The sequence below is a fragment of the Pygocentrus nattereri genome, chromosome 7, assembly GCF_015220715.1.
Source record: "Pygocentrus nattereri isolate fPygNat1 chromosome 7, fPygNat1.pri, whole genome shotgun sequence".
Taxonomy (NCBI): domain Eukaryota; kingdom Metazoa; phylum Chordata; class Actinopteri; order Characiformes; family Serrasalmidae; genus Pygocentrus; species Pygocentrus nattereri.
Genome location: NC_051217.1, coordinates 33263839 through 33286308, shown reverse-complemented (window position 1 = coordinate 33286308; position 22470 = coordinate 33263839). Strand labels below are relative to the sequence as shown.

Below are 22470 nucleotides of genomic sequence, written 5' to 3'. Positions count from 1 at the left end.
CCCTGCTCGGCTATCTGTGCTTCTCTTGGTTTGAAGCTTTACAGCAATACAAGGAAATAGCACCTTTTCACACAAGAAATGTTATTGGTTAATATGTAGTGTGAGTAAATTCTAATGAACTGCTTTGCTTACTTTGATACATTACCCAAAAGTGAATGTGTTTACATGCACTTCATAATCTGATAACTGCAGAAAATCTGACTTTGTCAGTAATTCATCCAATGTAGTTGGGTAATCAGATTTTGGGAAAAGTCCAGGTATACATGAATCAGCTGATAATCACTCTCTCTTATCCACTAAAAACTTATGTAAATGTCATGTAAAATTTAATAAAAGTCACTTTAACAGAAAATATCAATACACATAATAAGATATTAAAATATTTAAATCATTCATTTCATCAAGCACTTAGTTGGTTTCAGCATCACTCCAAAAGGATTTTGTTGCTGTTTTGTGTTGAGCAGCTTTGCTCTAAAGTAGGGAAAGAACATATAGCTAAGGTAGATATACATCATTTAGTTATTACTGTTCTACTGAACTGTGAAAGAACTGCACTCAGCAGTATTCTAGTATAGTATCTTGTACAATAACAATGAGGCTGCACAGTTAACTGTGAAGTTTAAGAAAGGTGCACACACAGTTGAAGGTATGCAGGAGGGAAAAATAACATGAAAAGGGCGAATACAAAACAAGTACAAAAGGGCAAAGGACCTTCCCCAAACTGTTGCCGCACGTTTGAAGACATAATTGTGTAAAATGTCTTTGTGCTGCAGAATTAATATTATCTTTCACTTGAACTAAAGAGCCCTGACCCTGAAAAACAGCCCCATCCCATCATCCCTCCTCCTCCAAACTCTACTGCTGGCACTGTGCAGTCAGACAGGTAATGTTCTGGCCTCCACAAAAAACAGACTCGTCCATCAAACTGACATATAGTGAAGGGTGATTTATTATTTCAGAGAAAACATTTCTACTGCTCCAGAGTCTAGTGATGGTGCTGTACACCACTCCATTTGCCCCGTGGCATTGCCCAAAGTGAACTTAGGCTTGTGTGCAGCTACACAGATATGGAAACCCATTTAATGAACAAACACTTATTGTGCTGATGTTCCTTCCAGAAGCAGTTTGGAACTCTATAGTGAGTGATGCAACACAAGATAAGAGATTTTTATGTCTTATGTGCTTTAGCACTTGGTGACACCACTCTATGTCGATTACTTAGAGGATGAGCTATTGTTGCTCTAGATGCTTCCATTGCACAATAATAGCACTTACAGTTGACTGGGGCTGATTTAGCAGGGAAGAACTTTCTTAAACAGACTCGTGGCAAAGGTGGCATCCTATGAAGTCACTGTGCTCTTCGGTACTACAAAACCTACTGCCAATATTTATCTGTGGAGATCACATGGCTCATAATTAGGGGTGTCCACATACTTTTGGCCATATAGTGTTTGTACCAGAGACAAAGCCCCAGAATTAGGGACAGGTGGACCTTTGATGAGGTGATTGACAGAGCTAGTACAGAAGCACATGGCCTACCATGCAGGCTAGGAGGGGGAGTTTATGACAGGAGGCAAATTTGTTATGTTTCCAACTGGGCTAGTTTCGTTGTGCTACAGTTTCTCATTACGATGGATGGGATTTCACCAGCATTCTGGAAGGCTTGTTCAACCATGAAACGCTTGCTACAAACAAACAAACAATATATAAATAAATAAACAAATAAGTTGATTTTTCGGTGAACATGGACAGGTCAGTTTTAATACTGTTCACATGGATTTTTACACATTAGGTCAAATTTCTGAATGGCAGATAAAAAATGCAGTATAGCTGCCTCACCAGCAGGTGAAAAAACGTGTATTTAGATCCCAGTTAAGTCCATTTTGCTTCTCTGCCCAGTGCGACAGATTGGCCCTTTGAATATTGTCCTGTGATGTTGGAAAGATGTTGGTTTGTCTGTAAATGCTATTATTTTAAGTGCTTCCTCTCTTTTTTAGCCTTCTTTGTGACTCTCTCTCTCTCTCTCTCTCTCTCTCTCTCTCTCATTACTCTCCATCCTCATTATAACGCTCTCCATGGCCAGTGAGAGCCATTGATAGGGCAGAGTTGAAACAGCTCTGTCTGGAACAAAGCCGTGCAGGGAAGCGTCCATCAAACCATACCATGGAGAGAATAGTTGAGTATGAAAGCTCGCTCTGGGTTCTGGGTGTCACTCTGTTCTCTGTCTTGCTTCCTCCTACAGGACAGACCTCCCGCCTGCTCACAAACCCGCCCCACCGCCGCCCAAAAAGAAGACTAGCGATATGAAAGGAGGCCTGACATCTGATGACATCCAGGTAGGGTGGCTTCCTCTCTTCCACCAAGAGTCTTGCATGCAGAGCACAGGCGCCCACTCACTCACCGGTGGGATTTGTGGCCTATTGCTTAAACCTGCCTTTTATCTTTATTTTGCAAATACAGTGTTTAGGCCATAGGAGGCATTCAGAATAACCCAAGAGTTATTTTTGTTTCCTCTAGATTATTCGAAAGAATTTACTTGTAATTATATATTTGTAGTTGTGTGATAACATATTTAATAACATAGCAGGGTTACTCATATATTTGTATTCGCAGTCTACTATATGTTTCAATTTACATTCTGTTTCAGTAGATTCGAGTCTGAACTTCAGACTTTCTTGCTTTTGTCTGATGCCAAGCAATAACAAAAAAACGTGCCCAAAATCCTGATATAATATCACTTCTACTCAAGAGCAACCACAAACACGTTGTACAGTTTATAATATGTATTTCTGAGACAGGTTCAATGATAGTCAATGAGAAGAAGAAAGAAATTATTATTAAGAAATTAAGCCCTGTATTTGTTGCAATTGATAACTGTATTGTTCAAAGGCTTAAAATGTGTGCGCTGAAAACCCTTGTGACGCCTGAAAAATGTAAAGAAAGCACTGAGAGGTAAAAATGGCTGGGTAAGGATCCTCTGAAACCTCAGTTATTACATGATTCCACCCAGCTTGAAGGCTTTCAACCTTGTCATAAAGCTCCTAGTGTGCGTCTGCTAGACGGTCCCTTCCTACAAAGTCTTGATTATGGCAATACAAATCACTGTTTGTCTTACTGTGCAGGCCGCAGCAAAAGTAACATAGTCTTGCATGTCATGCATATAATCAAAGCGATCTCAGAATTTCATCTATTAGTCATTAAATGCTTCAAGGAAAATTGGAACTATTAAATATGTGGTGTCATGAACTCTTTTCAAATTTATTGACTAAATCTTGCTCTGAAAGACTCATTGTTGCTCAATGTTGCTTGATAAATGTTGTTTCTGATTGGACAGATGAAATGGAACAGCATATATGACAGTGTAGATCATCAGTCAGAGTTCAGTTCACAAAATTCAACCGATAGTTGTGGCCAATCAAGCATGCAGTAAATATCAGATGGTCTGTGTACTTTAGTCTGAGGCTGAGACTAAATGTAAGAAACCTACAGTAGCCTCTGAACTACAGCTATGTTCGTATAACAAGGGTTATACATATATATATATATATATAGTTTTTTTTCCTGCATCAAAAGGCGAGATTTTCAAAAATCTATAAAATCTCATATATAATTCATAAGAAAAGTGATCATAGATCCTACAAAATCTTTAATCAGTACAGTACATAAAAAGAACTAAGCAGTGCAAGTCTTCATCGTGAAGATCATTTGCTCTGATGAAGGGCTGACAGCTTGTCAGAGGTGAGACAGTGAAAAATTGACCACAGCAACTGTTGCTGTTCTCCATTTATATCCTGGTTCCCTGAAATGAACTTAGTGGACATGTTTTCAATCTAAAGCTCAGTTAAAGCAATAGATGAAAGCTCACTTTATGACAATGCTAATTTCTAATAACACCCCTGCGGGATTCAAGTAGTTTGTTAGCGCTAAACTAACAACGATTCACATGAACACATTTCTTGGCCACTCAGGATTAGCACAGATATTTGAAGCTTCTAAAAGACATTCCATGATTTATGTGAAGCTCGACAGACATAGTAGCTACCTTGTAGCAGTTTCACAATGACTCTTTTAGTAGAGAGATCTGATATAGAGTTGCTGCTTCTGTTCTCCATTTCTAACAACCCACTGATTAGACTCACATGTTGGCCGGATGATGGCAAACCAGATGTTCCATTGTTTTAAATGGAGCAACAAAGGAAAATTCTGCCACCGTCGGTGCCAAAATTCCAGAGACCGCAGTGTTAAGTAAAACATTATGTCAAGAGTTCAGTTTTCCCAACTATTACCATCGACCGATGTGATGAAATAAACCGTTGTGTTGATTTTTTGGCTGTGGGCACCAAACATCCTGCTATTGAATTCCAGATCCAGTATTATACTTATTATTATTATTAAACTCCTGCCTTTTTAAGCCTTAAATAAACACTGCTAACACTCTCCTTTGATAAACACTGATGTTTGCTGGCACCGAAGGCACCATGTCAATATTTGCGTGGCTTAATGCCACCATTAGCTACACACAGCTATGAAGTGATGATGATGAACACAGCATGATGCTCATAGTCATGGTCAGTGACATATCCAGGACAGAGTGATGTGTTTTTCTCACAAAATCAGTCCTGCCTATTTGAAGCCAATTCACGATCAGTGGATTCCTCTGTCATTTCAAAATTATGCGATACGATACAATAATCGAATGCACTGGGACTTCTTTTCAGTTCTGAAACTCAAATCAGTGTTGTCTACCAAGATATCATGGAGAAAAACAATTCCTGATATTTCACTTGGCTTTCAGAGAATTTATTGGCTTTATATCCATCCAGAACATATCAATGAAACACGAGCAGTACTGAAGTACTTGCAATACTTGCAGCTTGAATACAAGCATGGGTCTACTGAATGAAAATGAACTACTAAATTACATACAAGGATATTTTTCTAGTTTGTAAAAATCACGAGACCTTCTCTAAAGGTATAGAAAGTGGGATTTTTGTTTTCACTAAGCTCTGAAAACAATCACATCTGTGTCACATTTAGGCCACTTCAACCATGTCATGTAAACACAGTCTGAGAGGAGAACATCTAAACCCTCACATGGAGTGCATGAGATCACTGTCAGCCAGATGAATGACACATCGGGAGGAGACCCATCTGGAGCTCTGAGAGCACCGAGGGCAGATTTGTAATAAAAGGTGAGATTAGCGGACTGTGATAGCCTCGGTGGCCGTGCAGTGAGGGACTTGCTTTCAGTAGGTGCTACAGAATGCCTGCATTAGTATTCTCAGTGCACCTTTGTCCACATTTGCATTTGTCTTCGGCTAAGTACTCACGATGAGGTCCATTGTCCTTTGTGGATAATGTTAATTTTGAACAGAGGGGAGCAAAATCAACTTCCCTGCATCGATCGCATCTGCTGAAGGTCAGCCTGCTTAATGCTGCTTCACCGCACGTCGAGGAGCATGCATTCAGCAAGCTTCCTTTGAATTTCCCTCACAAGCACCGAAGACGGCCTTTTCGACCCTTCCTTCGTGGTGCTTCTAAGAGTGCCTTTCATTCAAATGCAAGCAGGGCTCCGGTCACTTTGAAGCATGGAGATAAACACACTCGGGCTGTGATAGCCTCTTCCTGACCCAAACCGAAAAACTTGCAGGATCTGTAAGATCAGAGGCGTTTTGCATTTAGAGTCTGCAGGCATCTCCCCTATACCTCAATTCTTTCTCCAAAATGAAAGAACAATCCCCGTTTCTGCCAGGTGAAGAGAAAGAGTGGCTATGTTCCTGCTTGTTTTTTTGTTTGTTGTGCTGTTTCTTCCCTCTCCTCCCACATCACTGTGTTCTTCTGAAGTAGAAAGGAGCCATTGATTTGTGCAAGGTACAGTGTATCCTGCAGAAGCTGCTCAACCTCCATTGTCTGACCTGCATGCATGTGTACACACCTGATTCTTCCTGAGCTCTCGTCACATCTTTTAAATGCTCGTCTTAAGTGAGCACAGACCACCTGGGTTACCACAGAAATACCACAGACAGAGGGAACCTGTAGGCCACTGAATCTAGGCTGCTAGGGTAAAGGTTGTCCAGTAGATCTCATTCTTTATTGACATGAGCTTCTTATGACCTTGCTTAACTTGGACGTTGTGGTACAAAGTTCGGCAAGCCTGATATATTGGATCCGACAGATTTTGGCTTTGGAAAACACTACAGTGTGCATTACTGGTTAACATCAGCACCAGTGTTCAAAAGTAAATATGTTCTATTGCTCTTTTCTCCCGCAAATATTCTCCTAATGTAAACTGTTGTCAAACCTCCCTGCTATAGGGCTGTCCCAGGATATCTACCAGCCCTGAAGGATGATGCCCATAGGTGACGACTAAATGGGGGCATTGGCCCCCAAAACTAAAATAAGAGGCCTAACCCTTCTAGTTATTGCCCCAAGCTTGGAGACAAATGGTATTGAAACTGCATAGATTAGTCTGAAAACAGCCAAAACTAGCTCTCGGGAGAACAGCATAGATTTTGTCCTGGGTCTACTGACTTAATTTAGCATTTTTATTCATTTTATAGCATAAGTTTCTTTTTTTGATAAGGATGCTATGTTTTGAATGAGTCAGAACATATTTTTCAAGGACACATAGTTTATTTAACCCCCTTAAATATAACCTAAGAATAGCTCAGCCAGTTTGCATTGTAGTCCATGTAGTTACTGAATATTAAACCTGGCATTTTAAGTGGTTAATTGATTCTCCATTTCCCCTACTCATCTACTCATAATGTTACAGAACAGACAATATAAAGTAATCATGGTATCTACTTTGCTGTCTCTTGGTTGTTCTGGTAGTTTATAAATACTTTTTAAAAGAATCACACATTTGTTGTTGGAGTTTTGATTCGGCTGCTATGGAGATAATGAAGGTTTTTCTTGTTGCTGCCATCCCCAAAGCCGCCTGGTTGCTGCCATCCCTAAAGCGATGTCATCCCTAAAGTGAAAGTGTACAGCATGCAGACTGACGGCAACCAGGCAAATCTGAACATGAGCTGATGCATGTTCGGTTTAATGAATGGTCCATTCTCCTTATGCAGTTAAATAAAGGGTGGCACAGATACTGTCACAATGTATCTTTTAATACACTTAATATAATTACAACAGTACAACATAGACAAAATATACATTAACATTCATAATTTGAGAACACTCACCCATGATTTTCGCTCATATGTCCACAGCTCTCACTCAGAAGGAATGCTCTTTTATTTTAATTAGGACCAAAATGCAGCTCTTTAAAGAAATCTTCAGGGATTTTAATCCTCCCAAGATCAGTTTTAGACATTGGTTGCATTTTTTGGCTTCTCACAATGCAACGCAATCAGTGATGTTGAGGTCTGTTGTTCTAAGTGGTCAGTCTGTTGTTCTAAGAACACCATCACCTTCTTTTTTTTTTGTTTTGGAGTTTTTATTCATTGAGCCTTTTCTCAGTAATAGGTTCTCGATAGCTACACGTCCTTTCAGACCCACAGTGCTATGTTGTCTTCTCACAGTGGAAGAAAGGACAGAAACATCTGTTTCTGGATGTTTTCAGCTCTGAAGTAAAAGTGGAACTTGTTGAGAGTCTAATTTTCTCTTTCTTCTCATTTACATCTGAACCAGTTTGACTTTCCCCTTCGTTATGTAGGTGGATTATATTGTGATTAACGTCTTCAGAAACATCTCTGGAGAAACCAGCAACTTATACTTGGTGGTCATTTCAACTAGAAATTAAATTAATGCAGGGTGGTGGTCTCTGACATATGCACAGTGCTGTATAGCCTTAACCCAAGCCGGCACTCAGGGTGATAAACACACACATTCTCTGTAGATTATCTCCTTTTGGAAATGCCAGTAATGCAGTGTTTTTCGACCTTCTGAGTCCCTGAATATACTGCATATTTTGTTGTAAACAGAAACATCAGTAGAGCTTAATGGATAGGGGGCTTAATGCATCTGGGGGCTTGCTTCCCCAAGAGAATGAAGAGAATGTTTTTTCATTGTCTGTTCATTGTTCAGATTTACAAGTTTAGTCAAGTTGGCGCAACAGTAGATCTCCATCTTCATATTAAGCACCAAAATACTATGACTTAAACATTATGTCTGTCCACTTACAGCAGACAGATCAAGCAAGGCTGTTTAAGACAAACTGTGCTATCATTTCTGTCTAGATATGCAAGATCAAAAACATTTTTTTCAACTACACAAGTGATAAATTGGCACTATCTAAGTTGGTGCAAGTTTGGTGGCGTTGGTTCAGTTGTTAAGCACTTATATGTTTAATAATCTAATTGACAGAATTTCATGGTCAATGTCAGTGTTGTGTATTTTATTTAACAGCACTAATATTATTTTCCCAATTAAATGTTTTATTTAGTCACTTTGCTCTTGATCTCTCCAGCTAAGCTGCTCCTATTCAGTCTATTTCATCACCTTTCTCTTCCTTTTTTTGCCTCTCTTTAGCTTCACATTCCTTTTTGTTCAACTCAGATTTACAGGGTGAATAAGAGATCAATCAGTGACATTTTACAAACTGTCAGTAATCTCCTCGCCTGTTGGGCAGAGCTGCCCCCCTCTGAATTTCCGTCAACATGTTGAGGAATCGAGGGACATAAAATTAGTGAATGATCACATTACTGACATTACCTTACTGTAGACATTAATATATGACTAATACTGATGTGTTAGTTTTAAAACACTGAAAAGAGATATGAGAACATATAATATAAAGGGCTATCAGAAATGTTTTTTCTATCTCATTAAAATTCTTGGACTATTTGGCTGGTCGACTAGCTAGTAATGTTACATAGTCCTTCCCAACCCCTTTTCTTTACCTACCATTTGCTTTGCCGCAAATCCATATTGTAGGTGGGTGTCTCATTTTGTATATACATACTATTTCACTATGTACACTGTAGCATCCTGCTGCTGGCTCGCATGGCCACTCTGCATGGTTCAGGCTTATAGGAGCTGGCAGTGTAATATTGCACTGTTAATACCTACCATTAGTGGTGGATGAAGTACACAAATCATGTACTTGAGTTAAAGTAGAGATGGTACAATATTACTCCAGTAAAAGTAGAAGTTCCTCCCTTTAGACCTCCACTTTAGTAAAAGTACAAAAGTATTTATCTTCAAATGTACTTAAGTATCGAAAGTAAAAGTACTAAAAGATTAATTATGACTCCAATGTCCTGTTATCATTTTTGTAAGAACACTCTTGCTCTGAACGTAATTTTAAGTTTAATTATAACAAAAACGTGCTTTAACCTCAGGATCACAAATGAGTTTCCTTTATTATATTGCATCAGTAGGTCTCTGTTCATTAACCTAAACTAGACAAAACAAATTTACTCTAAAATGAAAGTGTTTGTATAATTTCAGAAAAAAAGACACAACAGTCATGACTGCATATGTACATATTTCTATATTGTGGTCTATTTACACAAAGTTTGGTTAGCGCCAGGAGTTTCTTCCATCATTTACGTAGGAAAAATTTACGCTGCTGTGCTGACGTTGAACTGTGTGGGTCGGTATGACCAACAGGTCAAAACAAGCCCAAAACAAAGTGTGCACTGTGCCCTGATTGGTGTTCTTGCTTTATGCTTCTTTTTGTTTTGACATGTTACATTTTTACACATAAACCAGAAGGAACGACAGATTTTGCAAAATGTAGTGGAGTGAAAGTAAAAAGTCAACAAAAATGGAAATACTTCAGTACAGACACACGAAAAAAGTACAGTATCTAATTACATTTACTTAGTTACTTTCCACCACTGCCATTAAGTAGAGTTGTATGGTTAGAAGTGACCTGTTATCTCGGCCATTTCACCAGCGCTGAGTGGCGGTTTCCTCTGCTTCTGTATTCAATAAAAGAGCATTCACTTAAAGTACTGTTTCCCATGTCTTTCTCTATGTTAGTACCACAATATGGCCACTGTCTATTTTAATGAGCTTTTAGCCTAAAACCTTTCACACCTTCAGCAGTTCTCAGCTGACTTGTGTGTGTAGCACCAGAAACCCTCCATCCCCCAGGTCTGATGGGTATTGCAGCTTACCTGATATGATTAGCCGAGACGGCTGTTATACTTTTCCCCACTGCTTTTGACAGATTTAAATGAATAATGTGCATTTATTTGGGGGGAAGGGGGGCTAAAGCTGGTCTAGCCCCTTGTTCTTACTTGATCTAGCTAATCAGCTTATTATCAAACCATCCCAGAGCTGAAGTGGATGTACTCCAGGACCAGGGTTATGAACCACTGCAAAAATGCAATGTCATGAGACAGCTGAATGTACTTGGAGATCTACTGATTTCTTTAACTTTACCTGACAGATGCCCTCCCTTCGATGCCCAAGCTCAGTATCAACAAATAGAGAGAAACAAAGCCATCCTGTCCACCCATCGAGAGCCTGGCCAGTTACACAGCTGAGCTACGCAGGATCTTCCATGTAAATCTGTTACCAGCTTTGGCTGTGTGCCCTTACTCGGTGGAGATAAGACAATAGACAATGGTCAATAACATTGCTGTATGTTGTTCTGGCAGGTGGCAAACCAAGACTGATGCAGATGTGTCATTCTTCACGTAGATCAATATACTGTAACTGGCTCTCAAGCAAAGCTTCTACATGCGCAGATGAAAAGGGTGCTTTAAGCTTGATTGACAGTGTCTGCTGGGAGCCGCTGCGTTAGTTGGAAATGAAGGTGCCGGCAATGGCCTTGTGGTGTTCCTCTCCCAGCCGGAGGCCTTTCAGCATTGCCCGAGAGAAGAGATAACAGAAAACAAAATCGTTGGCTGCCGTAACAAAGAGGTGGCAAAGCCTTTTATTCTCCCTTTAGATTGAATTCTTTCCACTGTCTCAAGAAGCCCGTCTGTAAAGTTAAAGTCCTCTTTACAGTGAATAGATATCCTTCTGAAATGTGACATAGCCAGACAGTGACTGTAGAAAATCTCCACTCAAAGGCTGCCTTTGCTTGAGGATTATCCCACATTTAAGCATTTCATTTCAGTCACATCAAACCATTAAAGCACCCAGAGCCATTGTCCCCTGCGTCCCACGTGCATGAGTTTGCAGTGACATGATGACGTAAGACAGCGCGCTCTGAATGAAACGACCGTCCTCACGTACGAGCAAATTTTCCCTCTTCCTTTCACGCTTTTTGGGTTTTGAAGAAAAATCCATGGTATTCTCTTTTGCTTCAACTTGATTGCTCTTGCTTTGCACTCTTCTTTTTCCTTTTCTCTTCTTTTTTTGCTCTCTAAGATGGGCAGAATCTGAAATAGCTCCAGACATTTATTCAGCTTTACATGGGAACAAAACAAAGAAGTCCTTAACAATTGAAGCCCTGAAAAAAAAAAAAAAAAACACTCTGAACTTTGCACACAGTGATGATGAGATGGCAAACAAGGCCAGCACTCAATGACGTGCTTTGTGAGAAGCTAACTCGCAACATTACTTGGGTAATGGAAAGCAAATAGTACAGAACAACCACAAACTGAAGTGACTGTATGGCTGTAGACTTTGCTTTTGTTTTTGCAGTTTGATATGTAGCTGTAATGATTCCTCTACACCCCATTAACTGACCAAGGGAGTGGGTTCTGCAGGAGTTCAGGGATGTGTGTTTGTAAGAAAAGGATTTGGACATCCTCTGTGTTTATAATCAATATCACATTAACACCCTACAAACAATACTAATCTCATCATTTGGTGCACACAACTAGTATCTCATTCCCCAGTTCATTGTTCAGAAGCAAGATACTGTGACCAAACATCAACATAGTAAAAAAGCTCATAATAAAATAACAGCTAATAAAAAAAAGTATCTTATCTTAAAACCAAACAATGTCTCAGACCTCAAGCAGCAAATTCATAACCATTTAATGGACTTTCTGTGAAGTGACATTTTTCAGCAGCAGATGCCTTAAACTCTTCTGACATTTGGCTTCTATCACCATTGCTAGGATTCTGACTCAGTAGGATTTGGTAGAATGAAGCATTCAACATGAAAACACTCTGAATTCATTTGTTTACATCTTAATGTTTTAATTATTCCCATTTTTGAAATGTGATGACAGTGGGATTTTGAGTGCTTATTGTAGTGGAAAATTATGAGTGTTTTGCCCTGTTTTTGCTTCACGACAAAATCACAGGAAATTCAGTTGAAGAGGTGTGTGATGCTGTACGTTTTCAAAGCAGTGTTTAAGCATACACTCAGCTTTAGTAGCATTTAAAGAAAAAACGTGACTATTTTCAGTATATTATTCAAGGGTTTAATGCCTGTATCAATATCAGAAAAGAAAAAAAGTATTATAGTACAATCTCTAATTATAATACATTACTTTTTAAGATTTATTGCCCATTTTAGCCACGAATTATACTCATGCAGCAGTATTTTGCTTATTAAATCACACACATGCCTAAATCTCCAGTTTTCTCCAGACTTGCAAACATGCAGGCTTTACATGCATGATACCAGCAAAGCTGCAGGACTGTCTAATTCTGCCTTTCATCTGGACTATAAGGGGAATAATGCAGACTTTCTGTGAACTTCCAGAGAGGCCACATGGGAAGCAGGCTTCTGCAGATTTAATGACATAAACAAAATGGGTCAAGTTTCAAAAAATAAATGTTTCAGACCAACGCATAAAAAAGTATTCTAAAGTAGGTGATACACAATTCATGTGCAAATATGCAGATGTCAGTGTCAACCATGGAAGTGTGTCACAGATCTTTCAGTGTACTCAGAGAACAGATCCAAAGTTCATGAGACTGGAGATCATGAGGAGTACAAAGACTTAGACATCAGACCTTCAAGGGAGGGGTCCTTTCTTTCCTTTGATTATGCTTTCCCTGCAAATCAGTTAGCACTACAAACTCACGTTAACTGATTAATGACCTCATTCTTACCCTGCGTGAGTAAAATGGCCATCTGCGAATAAGATGAATGGAATTTCTGCCAATTGTTGGAAATCTGACCTTTTTTGGGTTTAATATAATCAGTGGTGAACGGTGACTGTGAGAGCTTGGCCTTCAATTGGGCCATAAATGTCAAACTTCGGTCAAAACACGAGGAAAAAACTCACCTCTATAATAATGCCAATTTCTGCTAGCGTCTCTACTGGATTCTAATAGTATGTTAGCATAAAGCTATGAATGAAGCAGTGAATCACAGTTTTGGGCTGTTCTAGATGAACCCCTGAAATGGCCAGGACCCACCAGCAGCTCCAGTGTTTTATGAAACAAGAGTAGTACTGCAGTAATTGCAGAGTTTAAATACCAGCATGATTCCATTGAATAAAAATGAACTAAAAATTGCAGACATGTATTTTTAGTTCTCAGAAATCATTAGGCCTGCTCTGAAGGCCTAGAAGACCCTGAGGTCTGAATATAAAATTATACTCTCACATTTCTGCACACACATGTTCAAGCTAGGATGGAGGCATTGCAGTCTTACATGGGTTTAACGTGATACATTTCCATACACTTTGGGCAGGAATGGAGTCTTTTCTTTCTTTTTTTTTGTAGGTGGTTCATCTGGACAAGGAAGATGAGATGCAGAAACTTCCGCTACAGCCTCCTTACTATGACATGGCACCCTCCGAATCTACTGCCTTCACTGATAAGCCCGTGAGTAGCATTTCCTTCTTTCCTTCCATCGCTGCTCCTGCCTCCTCTTGCTTTGACTCCATGGGTGAAGGGTAGGCAGTCTTCCAAAGACCAGCAGCTGCAGAGAGGGCATCTCCTCTGCTGGGGCATGACAAGAATATAATGTTCCTCCATGACGTCTGAAGATGAATGGCTTTAAAGAGAATGATATATTGAGCGAGGGACCTGGGGGATTTATTTATTTATTTATTTGTAGCATGCTTGCCTCTGTTCGGAATAAATGACAAGTCCAGGAGGAGGCTGAGATTCAGATGTTCCTCAGAGGGTTTGGAATGACTTGCCCATGCGTAGCTTTCGCTGCCTTGGCATACATCACTTACAGCCTAATTCAGTCAGTGTAGTGCAAAAGAATGTGCAGAGTGCGCTGTGTGGGAATATGCCTTCATAAGTGAAGGCATATTGGAGACCTTGATAGCCAAGACAAGGCGCTCTACTGGAGACACAATATGCTGCTTGTTTTTTGAAGGTCTTTTTAGAGAGTTCCAGGGAACACAGTCATATTCAAAATGTTTGTGAGAATATACACCCAGCAAGTTAAAAAAAAAAAAAGCAAAAAATATATTAAAACATGGCCTAAAATTGCTAATCAGGCCTACTGTCTGGTCAGGATCCTAATACTCTGACTCTGAGTACATGTGAATGTTCTACAAGTGTCATACAAGCAATGCTGGCGTAGCAGTTTGAACTGACAAATGGACAAATAGATGTTCTTGCTAGCTCAGTTGTGCCTGCTAGGTTAGCTTTAGTTTGTCGTTAACATTTTCGCAGCAAAATTCTCCAACTTGAACATATTTTAGGGGATCATGGTTTTGTTAAAGCTATGTTGGCAGGAAATCCCAAATCATGGCTGGTGATTGCTGAGAACACTGTTTACAAGAGTGGTGCAAGTGGAAAACTAATAGTGGGTCAAATTTGTTTATTTGTATAAAGCTTGTAGTTTTCAGTGCTATGTAAGTAAATTATTTACTTACATACATATTTTAAAACAGTCATACTAAACATGCATAATAAACTGTAGTTTGTTAACTGAACTGGCTTTGTTAAAAATCTAGCAACTCGAAACAGCCAGCATGTTTGCATTAACCAGCTTGCTAACTTAACTAAATTTGCTTGGTAGGTAACTAAGCTACGTTAGCTTGGTAAAGCAACCAGATAGCTAGAACTAATGATTCTAAGTAACACCAGGCAATACATGCTCAAGATTATATCAGCCGCCCTTATAAGTTCTACAAGGCGACTACAGCATTGTTTGTATATCTGCATTACTTGGTGATGAATTTTCATTGGTTAGCTGACCATTTGACAGCATACATAGGGAGTGGATTACCTGTATGGTGGTCAAGTGTTATCTGCTATGGATAGAATGACCTCATATCCCTGCCTTTTCAGGCTATCTAAGTCTCTAATAAATACAGCATCTCTATGTTGACAGTATGTGAAGCACCATGTCCACACAATTACCTCTCCTTCATCCCACTGACTGGAAGCTAACTACACCAATTTGGCCTGTATCCCCCCCTTTCCAGTTAATTTATGCCCCCCCTCTCCACTCCCTCACCTCCTCTTCTTCCCAAATTATTCTGCATCCCAAGCTTAATTACCCCAGTAATTACCCCATAGCCCTGTAAAGATGAATTGCACTGCAATACATCTTCCCATTAAAATGTCTCCTGTTCTCTGAGCAGTGATACGTGTTCTGAACAATATGGCAAAAAGCTTCACACCTCTTTTCCTCACTCACCTGCACACTTTACCGCAAGCTGCCAGAGACTCGCTGTTTGGCAGAGCATTTCCAGCACTGTCTCCAGGATTGTTTTGGGTGTTACTGTGTTTGAAAATGGCATATTTGCAAGCTTGACTTGAGTGATGGCATGGCATGTGTTTGCCGGTTTTGGATTGAACAAGCATTTTGGAAAGATATGGCATGTTTTTGTTGTGTTAAAGTCATGTGTAAGTATGACTATGTCATAAGGAAAACAAAGGTATGGGTCTCACTTCAGAACAAGAGAGGAATATTCAGAGAGTACGATGTAAACAAACTGCGCTCACACAAAGAAAGCAAATAAACAAATAAAAACATCCAGTCCCATTAGCTGCTGAGAGAATAGACCAAATTACAGTTTACAAATCCCTCAAGTGCTCAGTGCTTGCTTTGAGATGATTACAGGCAAAGCCTACTTCTTTTTTTTTCACCTTACTCTTCTAACCTGCCAGTGACTTAAGAAAAAACAAATAACGCCTCCTCTACAGGACACGCTTAATTAAAAAGCAGCTCGCTGAGGTGCAAGCAAACCAACTGACCAGAGTGACACTGTTAATTCACAGGGATAAATGCATGCAAATGAAAAGGTGCTAAAGCACAAAGAAACCACAAAGATAAGGGGACTTCCTAGCATGCTGGAGAGGTTCGTGTGGGTTCCCTGTGTGAGAATGGTGGATTGTGCGGACCCTGAGCACAGCATGCACAGCGACTTGGTCTGCCCATCTGTTGTGTGGTTTTATGTGTGCTGGTTTGGGTTAAAGGGAGTTATGGAAGGGGGGAGACTGCAGAACAGCATGCTTTAATTACTGCAGTATACCGCATGCACAACACCGGCACATCTGTATTGGGCTACATATTCCTTATAAGGGTGGGTGATATGGCATAAACATCACGATACTCAGAATATGTATAATGAAACAGTATTTATAACAGGTTTTCAAAAGCAGCAGTGCTACAGTTCAGTTTAACTCAAAGGCCTAAAACTACAGTTTAGTGGGTTATCTGTCATGTTATGCATGTGCGTGCATTATGCAAATACAGCCATTGGGAAACCAATCTGCTAACTAAGCCACTGATTTATGGGCTAATGAATACAACAAAGCTGGCATTAGTGCAACTCATACCTCGAACAAATCAGTGATTCAGCACTAACCCACAATATAGATGCCAGAGGCACATATTTTACCCTTTCAGCCAGACAGAAGAAGACAGGAATCAGGAAATCCAGGTAGCTGCCTTGCTTAATTGAACTTTTAGCTTTTTGTCATTCTCATCTGACTATTGAGTAACTCATCCTTTCCATTGTAATGATGATTTGAAGACAGATACTATGCAATGACAGTAGCTACAGTGGTGCTTGAAAGGCTGTGAACCTTTAAAATTTTCTATATTTCTGCATAAATTTGACCTAAAACTTAGTTTGATTTTCGCACAAGTCCCAATAGATACAGAGAACCAAATTAAACAACTAAGACAAAAAATATTAGGCTTGGCCATTTATTTATTGAGGAAAATGATCCGATATTGCAGATCTCACCGGCCACTTTATTAGGTACACCTTGCTAGTAAAAGGTTGGACCCCCTTTTGCCTTCAGAACTGCCTTAATTCTAAGTGGCATACTTTCAAGAAGGTGTTGGAGACATTCCTCAGAGATTTTGGACCATATTGACATGATAGCATCACATAGTTGCTGCAGATTTGTCGGCTGCACATCTATGATGCGAATCTCCCGTTCCACCACATCCCAAAAGTGCTCTATTGGATTGAGATCTGGTGACTGTGGAGGCCATTGGAGTACAGTGAACTCATTGTCATGTTCAAGAAACCAGTTTGAGATGATATGAGCTTTGTGACATGGTGCATTATCCTGTTGGAAGTAGCCTTCAGAAGATGGGTACACTGTGATCATAAAGGGATGGACATGGTCAGCAACAATACTCAGGTAGGCTGCAGCATTTAAACGATGCTCAATTGGTACTAAGGGGCCCAAAGTGTGCCAAGAAAATATCCCCCCACACTATTACACCACCACCAGCAGCCTGAACTGTTGATACAACGCAGGATGGATCCAGGCTTTCATGTTGTTTACGTCAAATTCTGACCCTACCATCTGAATGTCGCAGCTGAAATCGAGACTTGCCAGACCAGGCAACATTTTCCAATATTCTATTGTCCAATTTCGGTGAGCCTGTGCAAACTGTAGTCTCAGTGTCCTGTTCTTAGCTGACAGGAGTGGCACCCGGTGTGGTCTTCTGCTGCTGTAGCCCATCTTCTACAAGATTCAACGTGTTGTGCATTCAGAGATGGTATTCTGCATTCCTTGGTTGTAACAAGTGGTTATTGGAGTTACTGTTGCCTTTCTATCATCTTGAACCAGTCTGCCCATTCTCCTGACCGCTCACATCAACAAGGCATTTTCGTCCATACAACTGCCGCTCACTGGATATTTCCTCTTAGAGATGGTTGTGTGTGAAAATCCCAGTAGATCAGCAGTTTCTGAAATACTCAGACCAGCCCGTCTGGCACCAACAACCACGCCATGTTCAAAGTCACTTAAATCACCTTTCTTGTACAGCAATAACTGCAACTAAACATTTTCAGTAACTGTTGATGAGTCGTTGCTTAATGGAGTTTTAGCCCCTCCGTACAGAACAGCTTCAGCTCTGTTATGTTGGTGGGTTTCAGGTCATTTCACAGCATTTCTATGGTAATAAAGTCAGGATTTTTTTGCCATTCTTCTTTAACCATTCTTTGGTAGAAATTTCCATTTATACACAGTCTGTCTGATTGTGGACTCTTTAGACATGGTTTTGTAACCTTTTCCAGCCCCACTTAACATGAGTTCTGAAGATCAGGCCGCGACAGATCCCTGTTCTTTAAATAAAACAGGCTGGTCACTCACACCTGATTGCTATCAAATTGACTGAAAACAATCGACTCTAATTTCCCCTTCAAATTAGCTGAATTATTGGAACATTTTTTCTCAATAAATAAATGACCAAGTCTAATTTTGTTTAATTTGGTTCTCTGTATCTACTATTAGGACCTGTGTGAAAATTCAATGAGGTTTTAGATCACATTCATGCAGAACTCCAGAAAATTGTAAAGGGTAAAAAAATAATAATAATAACAGCCACTCAGTGCAGTTGTATTTTTCCAAATGTTCCCCTCACCTTCAAGAAATTGTTTTTCCTCGTCTTCAAACCAGAAAATCTCACTTTTGGATCTACAGCAGGACCGCTGTAGGATGTGGCTGAGCATGTTACCATATATCCTCTATTTTAATTGTTTTTCTTTCTTTTTTAACATAATTTGAAATATGCCATCTGCTCTGTATATTTGTGATCAAATCTAACGCTGAAGGAATCAATAGAAATGGACCAAATTGAACTGATTTATGTTCAAATATATTGTTGCGTTGACTTACATTCAAAGTTAAGAACATTTTCCCTTATGTAGTAATTATGTATCGTTATGTAGAAATAGCATTTTGGCCAGAGTGTCACTTTAAAAATGACTATCAAACAACTGGCAAAAATAAATGAATGATATAATATGCTGACGTCTAATCAGATACACAGAATGCACAGTGTATACAATGGCTATCCAATACAACAGCTCTCTATAATTGATATAAACTCTACATGAAGTTGCTCGGTGTAATAAAAGGCCTAGCAATACAATAGCTACGGTATGCCTGGATAAATGTATCATGAGGCATAGTACCATGATAATAACATATTGCCATAATGCCCACTCCTGATACCACAACATACCAGCGTTCACTTTGTTGTGTTTGTGATGTGCCCTGCTGTATACATAATGCCTTATATTACTTTATGATTTTGAAGTAACTTTTTGTGGGCTCAATTTTTATTGATTTTTAGTAGAAAATATTACAATATTAGTTGTTATCAGTGATTTATAGCCTTATTTTTACATATTTACTCTGTGTCCTGCTCTGCAAGTTAAGCTGTAAGAATAACCTGTATCACCCTTTGCAAGGGCAGTATTACTGATCGAGGCTCAGAAACAAATCTGTTTCATCATTTTCTCTAACGTTATGCTGAGGTTAAAACAAGAATTATGTCTGAATCAAACTGGCATCGAATGTGTTTGAGTGCTTAGTGGCGCTGCTAATGAAAAGAGCTGGTGACTAATGAAGAAGCTTTGCCCGGTCTAAGCTTACGCTCCCAGAGGGAGACAGCCATGCTCTACAGCTGACATGACTCTAATTAGTGTGACTAGCACATGCATTGTGTTCACCGGAATCTTCTTCTCTGGTAGAAAAGAGCAGAAACTTTAGAGGCATTTCAGAGTGAGTGTTTTTTGGTGGAGAGTGAGCTGTGCTTTTTCGAGAAAAGGCAATTCAGGCCTTGGAGTCGAGCAATCAATGCCAAATTCCTGAAAAGACCTCCACTCCCCACACAGCCTTCAGCAGGTCCTGTGGTGCGACTGCATAGATTAACATGGAGTCCTTGCTCTCTGGCGTCTGTCAGCAGCCCCATCCTACTGTTGTTTCTCATTAAAACGTGTCTTCAGAGACAGGCACGCCGAGCCCACATGCCGAGTCATTGGCATCTTTCGCCATGAAATGACGTTCGAAGATGATCTGCTTCTTCCTGTGCTTAAATAAAGAAAACGATGTTGAGCCTTTTTTGCTTTGTCGTGCTGAACTTCCTCATTTCCCGGTGTTGTGCCACAGGCACATTCGCTTACTCAAGAGGCTCATTTCCAATTCACAAAGGGTGCAAGTGTAGGATTGCCTGTAGGAGAAAGCAGTTTGGAAAGTCATGGTGTATTACCATCACCACGGTATCAATCTCCACTACCATTTGCCTTTTTTGTGATGCGGCAAAAAGCTTTAGTGTAGCTGGGAAAGTGCTTGAGTCAAATGTAAGTCACCTCAGCTGGCACTTGTGCGTGATACTCTTCCAAGAGATCTTTCTCTAAGTGACTGGTTTTGTGAGTGTTGGAAGTTTGAATGACCACACAGTGTTGCTTTATGTGCAAACAAACGTCTCTTTTCAGTGACATTGATGACATTTTCTCAAGATATTTCGCCAAAGAGTGCATGTAAAAAGCACAGTGATGAATCAGTGTAGCAGAGATGAAAGGTGTTTAACAGATGTTCTCACTCACAGCCCTTCAGCATATAAACCACAGGATGAGCCTCTGCCCAAAACAGAAAAGCAGCCATACACAAACTCCCACCACCCACCTTTTATGATCATGCACACAGGCACCATTGTTTTTATCTGCTAACACTAACTTGTTGCTGTCACGGTCAGGCGTTGGCTCTCACTTGTGGAAAAAAGCAAAAAGTGCAGGTACATTGAGAGAAACACTGTTTCTCTGGCTTTTTTTTCCCTTATTGCTTTTCTTTTTATTGATTGGCTGTTTATGAGGGTGGCACGGTGGCGCGGTGGGTAGCGCTGTCGCCTCACAGCGAGGAGGGCCTGTGTTCGATTCCCCTGCCGGGTGACCGGGGTCCTCTCTGTGTGGAGTTTGCATGTTCTCCTCGTGTCTGCGTGGGTTTCCTCCGAGTTCTCCGGTTTCCTCCCCCAGTCCAAAGACATGCAGTCAGGCCAATTGGACATGCTAAATTGCCCCTAGGTGTGAGTGACTGTCTGTGTCTGTCTGCCCTGCGATGGACTGGCGACCTGTCCAGGGTGTATCCTGCCTTCCGCCCGATGACTGCTGGGATAGGCTCCAGCACCCCCCCCGCGACCCTGACAGAGAAGCGGCTTAGAAAATGAATGGATGAAGGGCTCTTTATGGGTTCAAACATAAAACTGGATTTGGGCTGATAAAGGAAGCATTGATTGTCGCTGTGTAACGTAACCAAATAGCAAGAACATGTTCAGGGCAATAGAGTTAGACTGTCCTTTTTGGGTATTTTACCCAAAATAACTGCCCAACGCTTTGGCGATGGAACCAATCAAGTTAATGTCTAGAACCTTTTTGGTAGTGACCATTATGTTATGTACATCACAATTACCTGGTTATTATCTAGAACATATGATACTGTAAAAGAAGTCATTGTTGTGCTGAATAAATTGATTATTTAAAAACTGTTTTGCAGATAAACGAGCACATCTTTCACTGGTTACACATCCGGACCTCCACAATAATAATATTTTCGAAAATTTCTAAAATTGATTGGTGGTATTTTAATTGTCCTGTATATCAATTCATTTATGTCTCGGGTTGGGTCTCATAACAATACTATACTGGCTTACTCCATTTTTGGGTATTTACTCAAAAAAAGGTAATCCATTACAATTGACTAATTCCATCTCTCAAACTGAATTACTTTCCTTATTTTGTATCAACTAGAAAATACAAATACCTAATCCTTCTTTCAGTACTTTACTATTCAGGAAATACACAGTCACAGTAAACAACATTTAAAAGGCCTCTCACTGTCCCCACCATTAAACACAACACAGGGAATTATGTTTGAATAAAATGATGAATTTGGCTGATGCTGTTTAAAAACAAGAAACTAGCCACTAGAAAAGGTCCAAACACAGCTGCCTTGAAATAAACCTTCATGAATAAAATATAAAGCTTACAGAGCTATTCTTGAGGCTCCAGCCTGTTCAGGTGAGGTTGGGTCTCTCTCTCTTCAGCACAAGGATCTTTATTCATGAGTTTAATGTTATCAGCAGTAGATGCTTTATTTTAAGGTAGATTTCCAGTGCACTGCTTATATACACACTCAAAGCTGGGCAGTCAGTTTTTATTTTAAGCGTTTTAAATGATCATAAACATTGTTCTCTTAGAGGCATAAGGCTTGTAACTGTGTGTTTACAAGAATTGAACGTTATTCTGTAATGCGTTACTCTACTTTGGAAAAAAAGGAATCATGTTAGTTTGTTAGTACATCATTACCTCCAACACAGATTACACATATGTGCTGGTGATTAGCTTGCGGCCTGTAGACTTTGCAAAGTGAGCAAACATATTATAGCAACACAGGTCCATGTGAGTCTCTGGTCAGTAATGCAGGTAGTGACAG

General features: G+C 40.0%; 1 protein-coding gene across 1 annotated transcript in view; it reads left to right on the top strand.

Annotated features, from left to right (window-relative positions):
* LOC119261546 (36.4 kDa proline-rich protein-like) overlaps nt 1-22470 on the top strand; it is an 87329-nt gene that overhangs the window by 36333 nt on the left and 28526 nt on the right. The window contains exons 4-5 of the mRNA XM_037539885.1: nt 2243-2336; nt 13543-13644. Coding sequence (XP_037395782.1) covers nt 2243-2336; nt 13543-13644 — 196 coding nt within the window. The remainder of the gene's footprint in view (nt 1-2242; nt 2337-13542; nt 13645-22470) is intronic.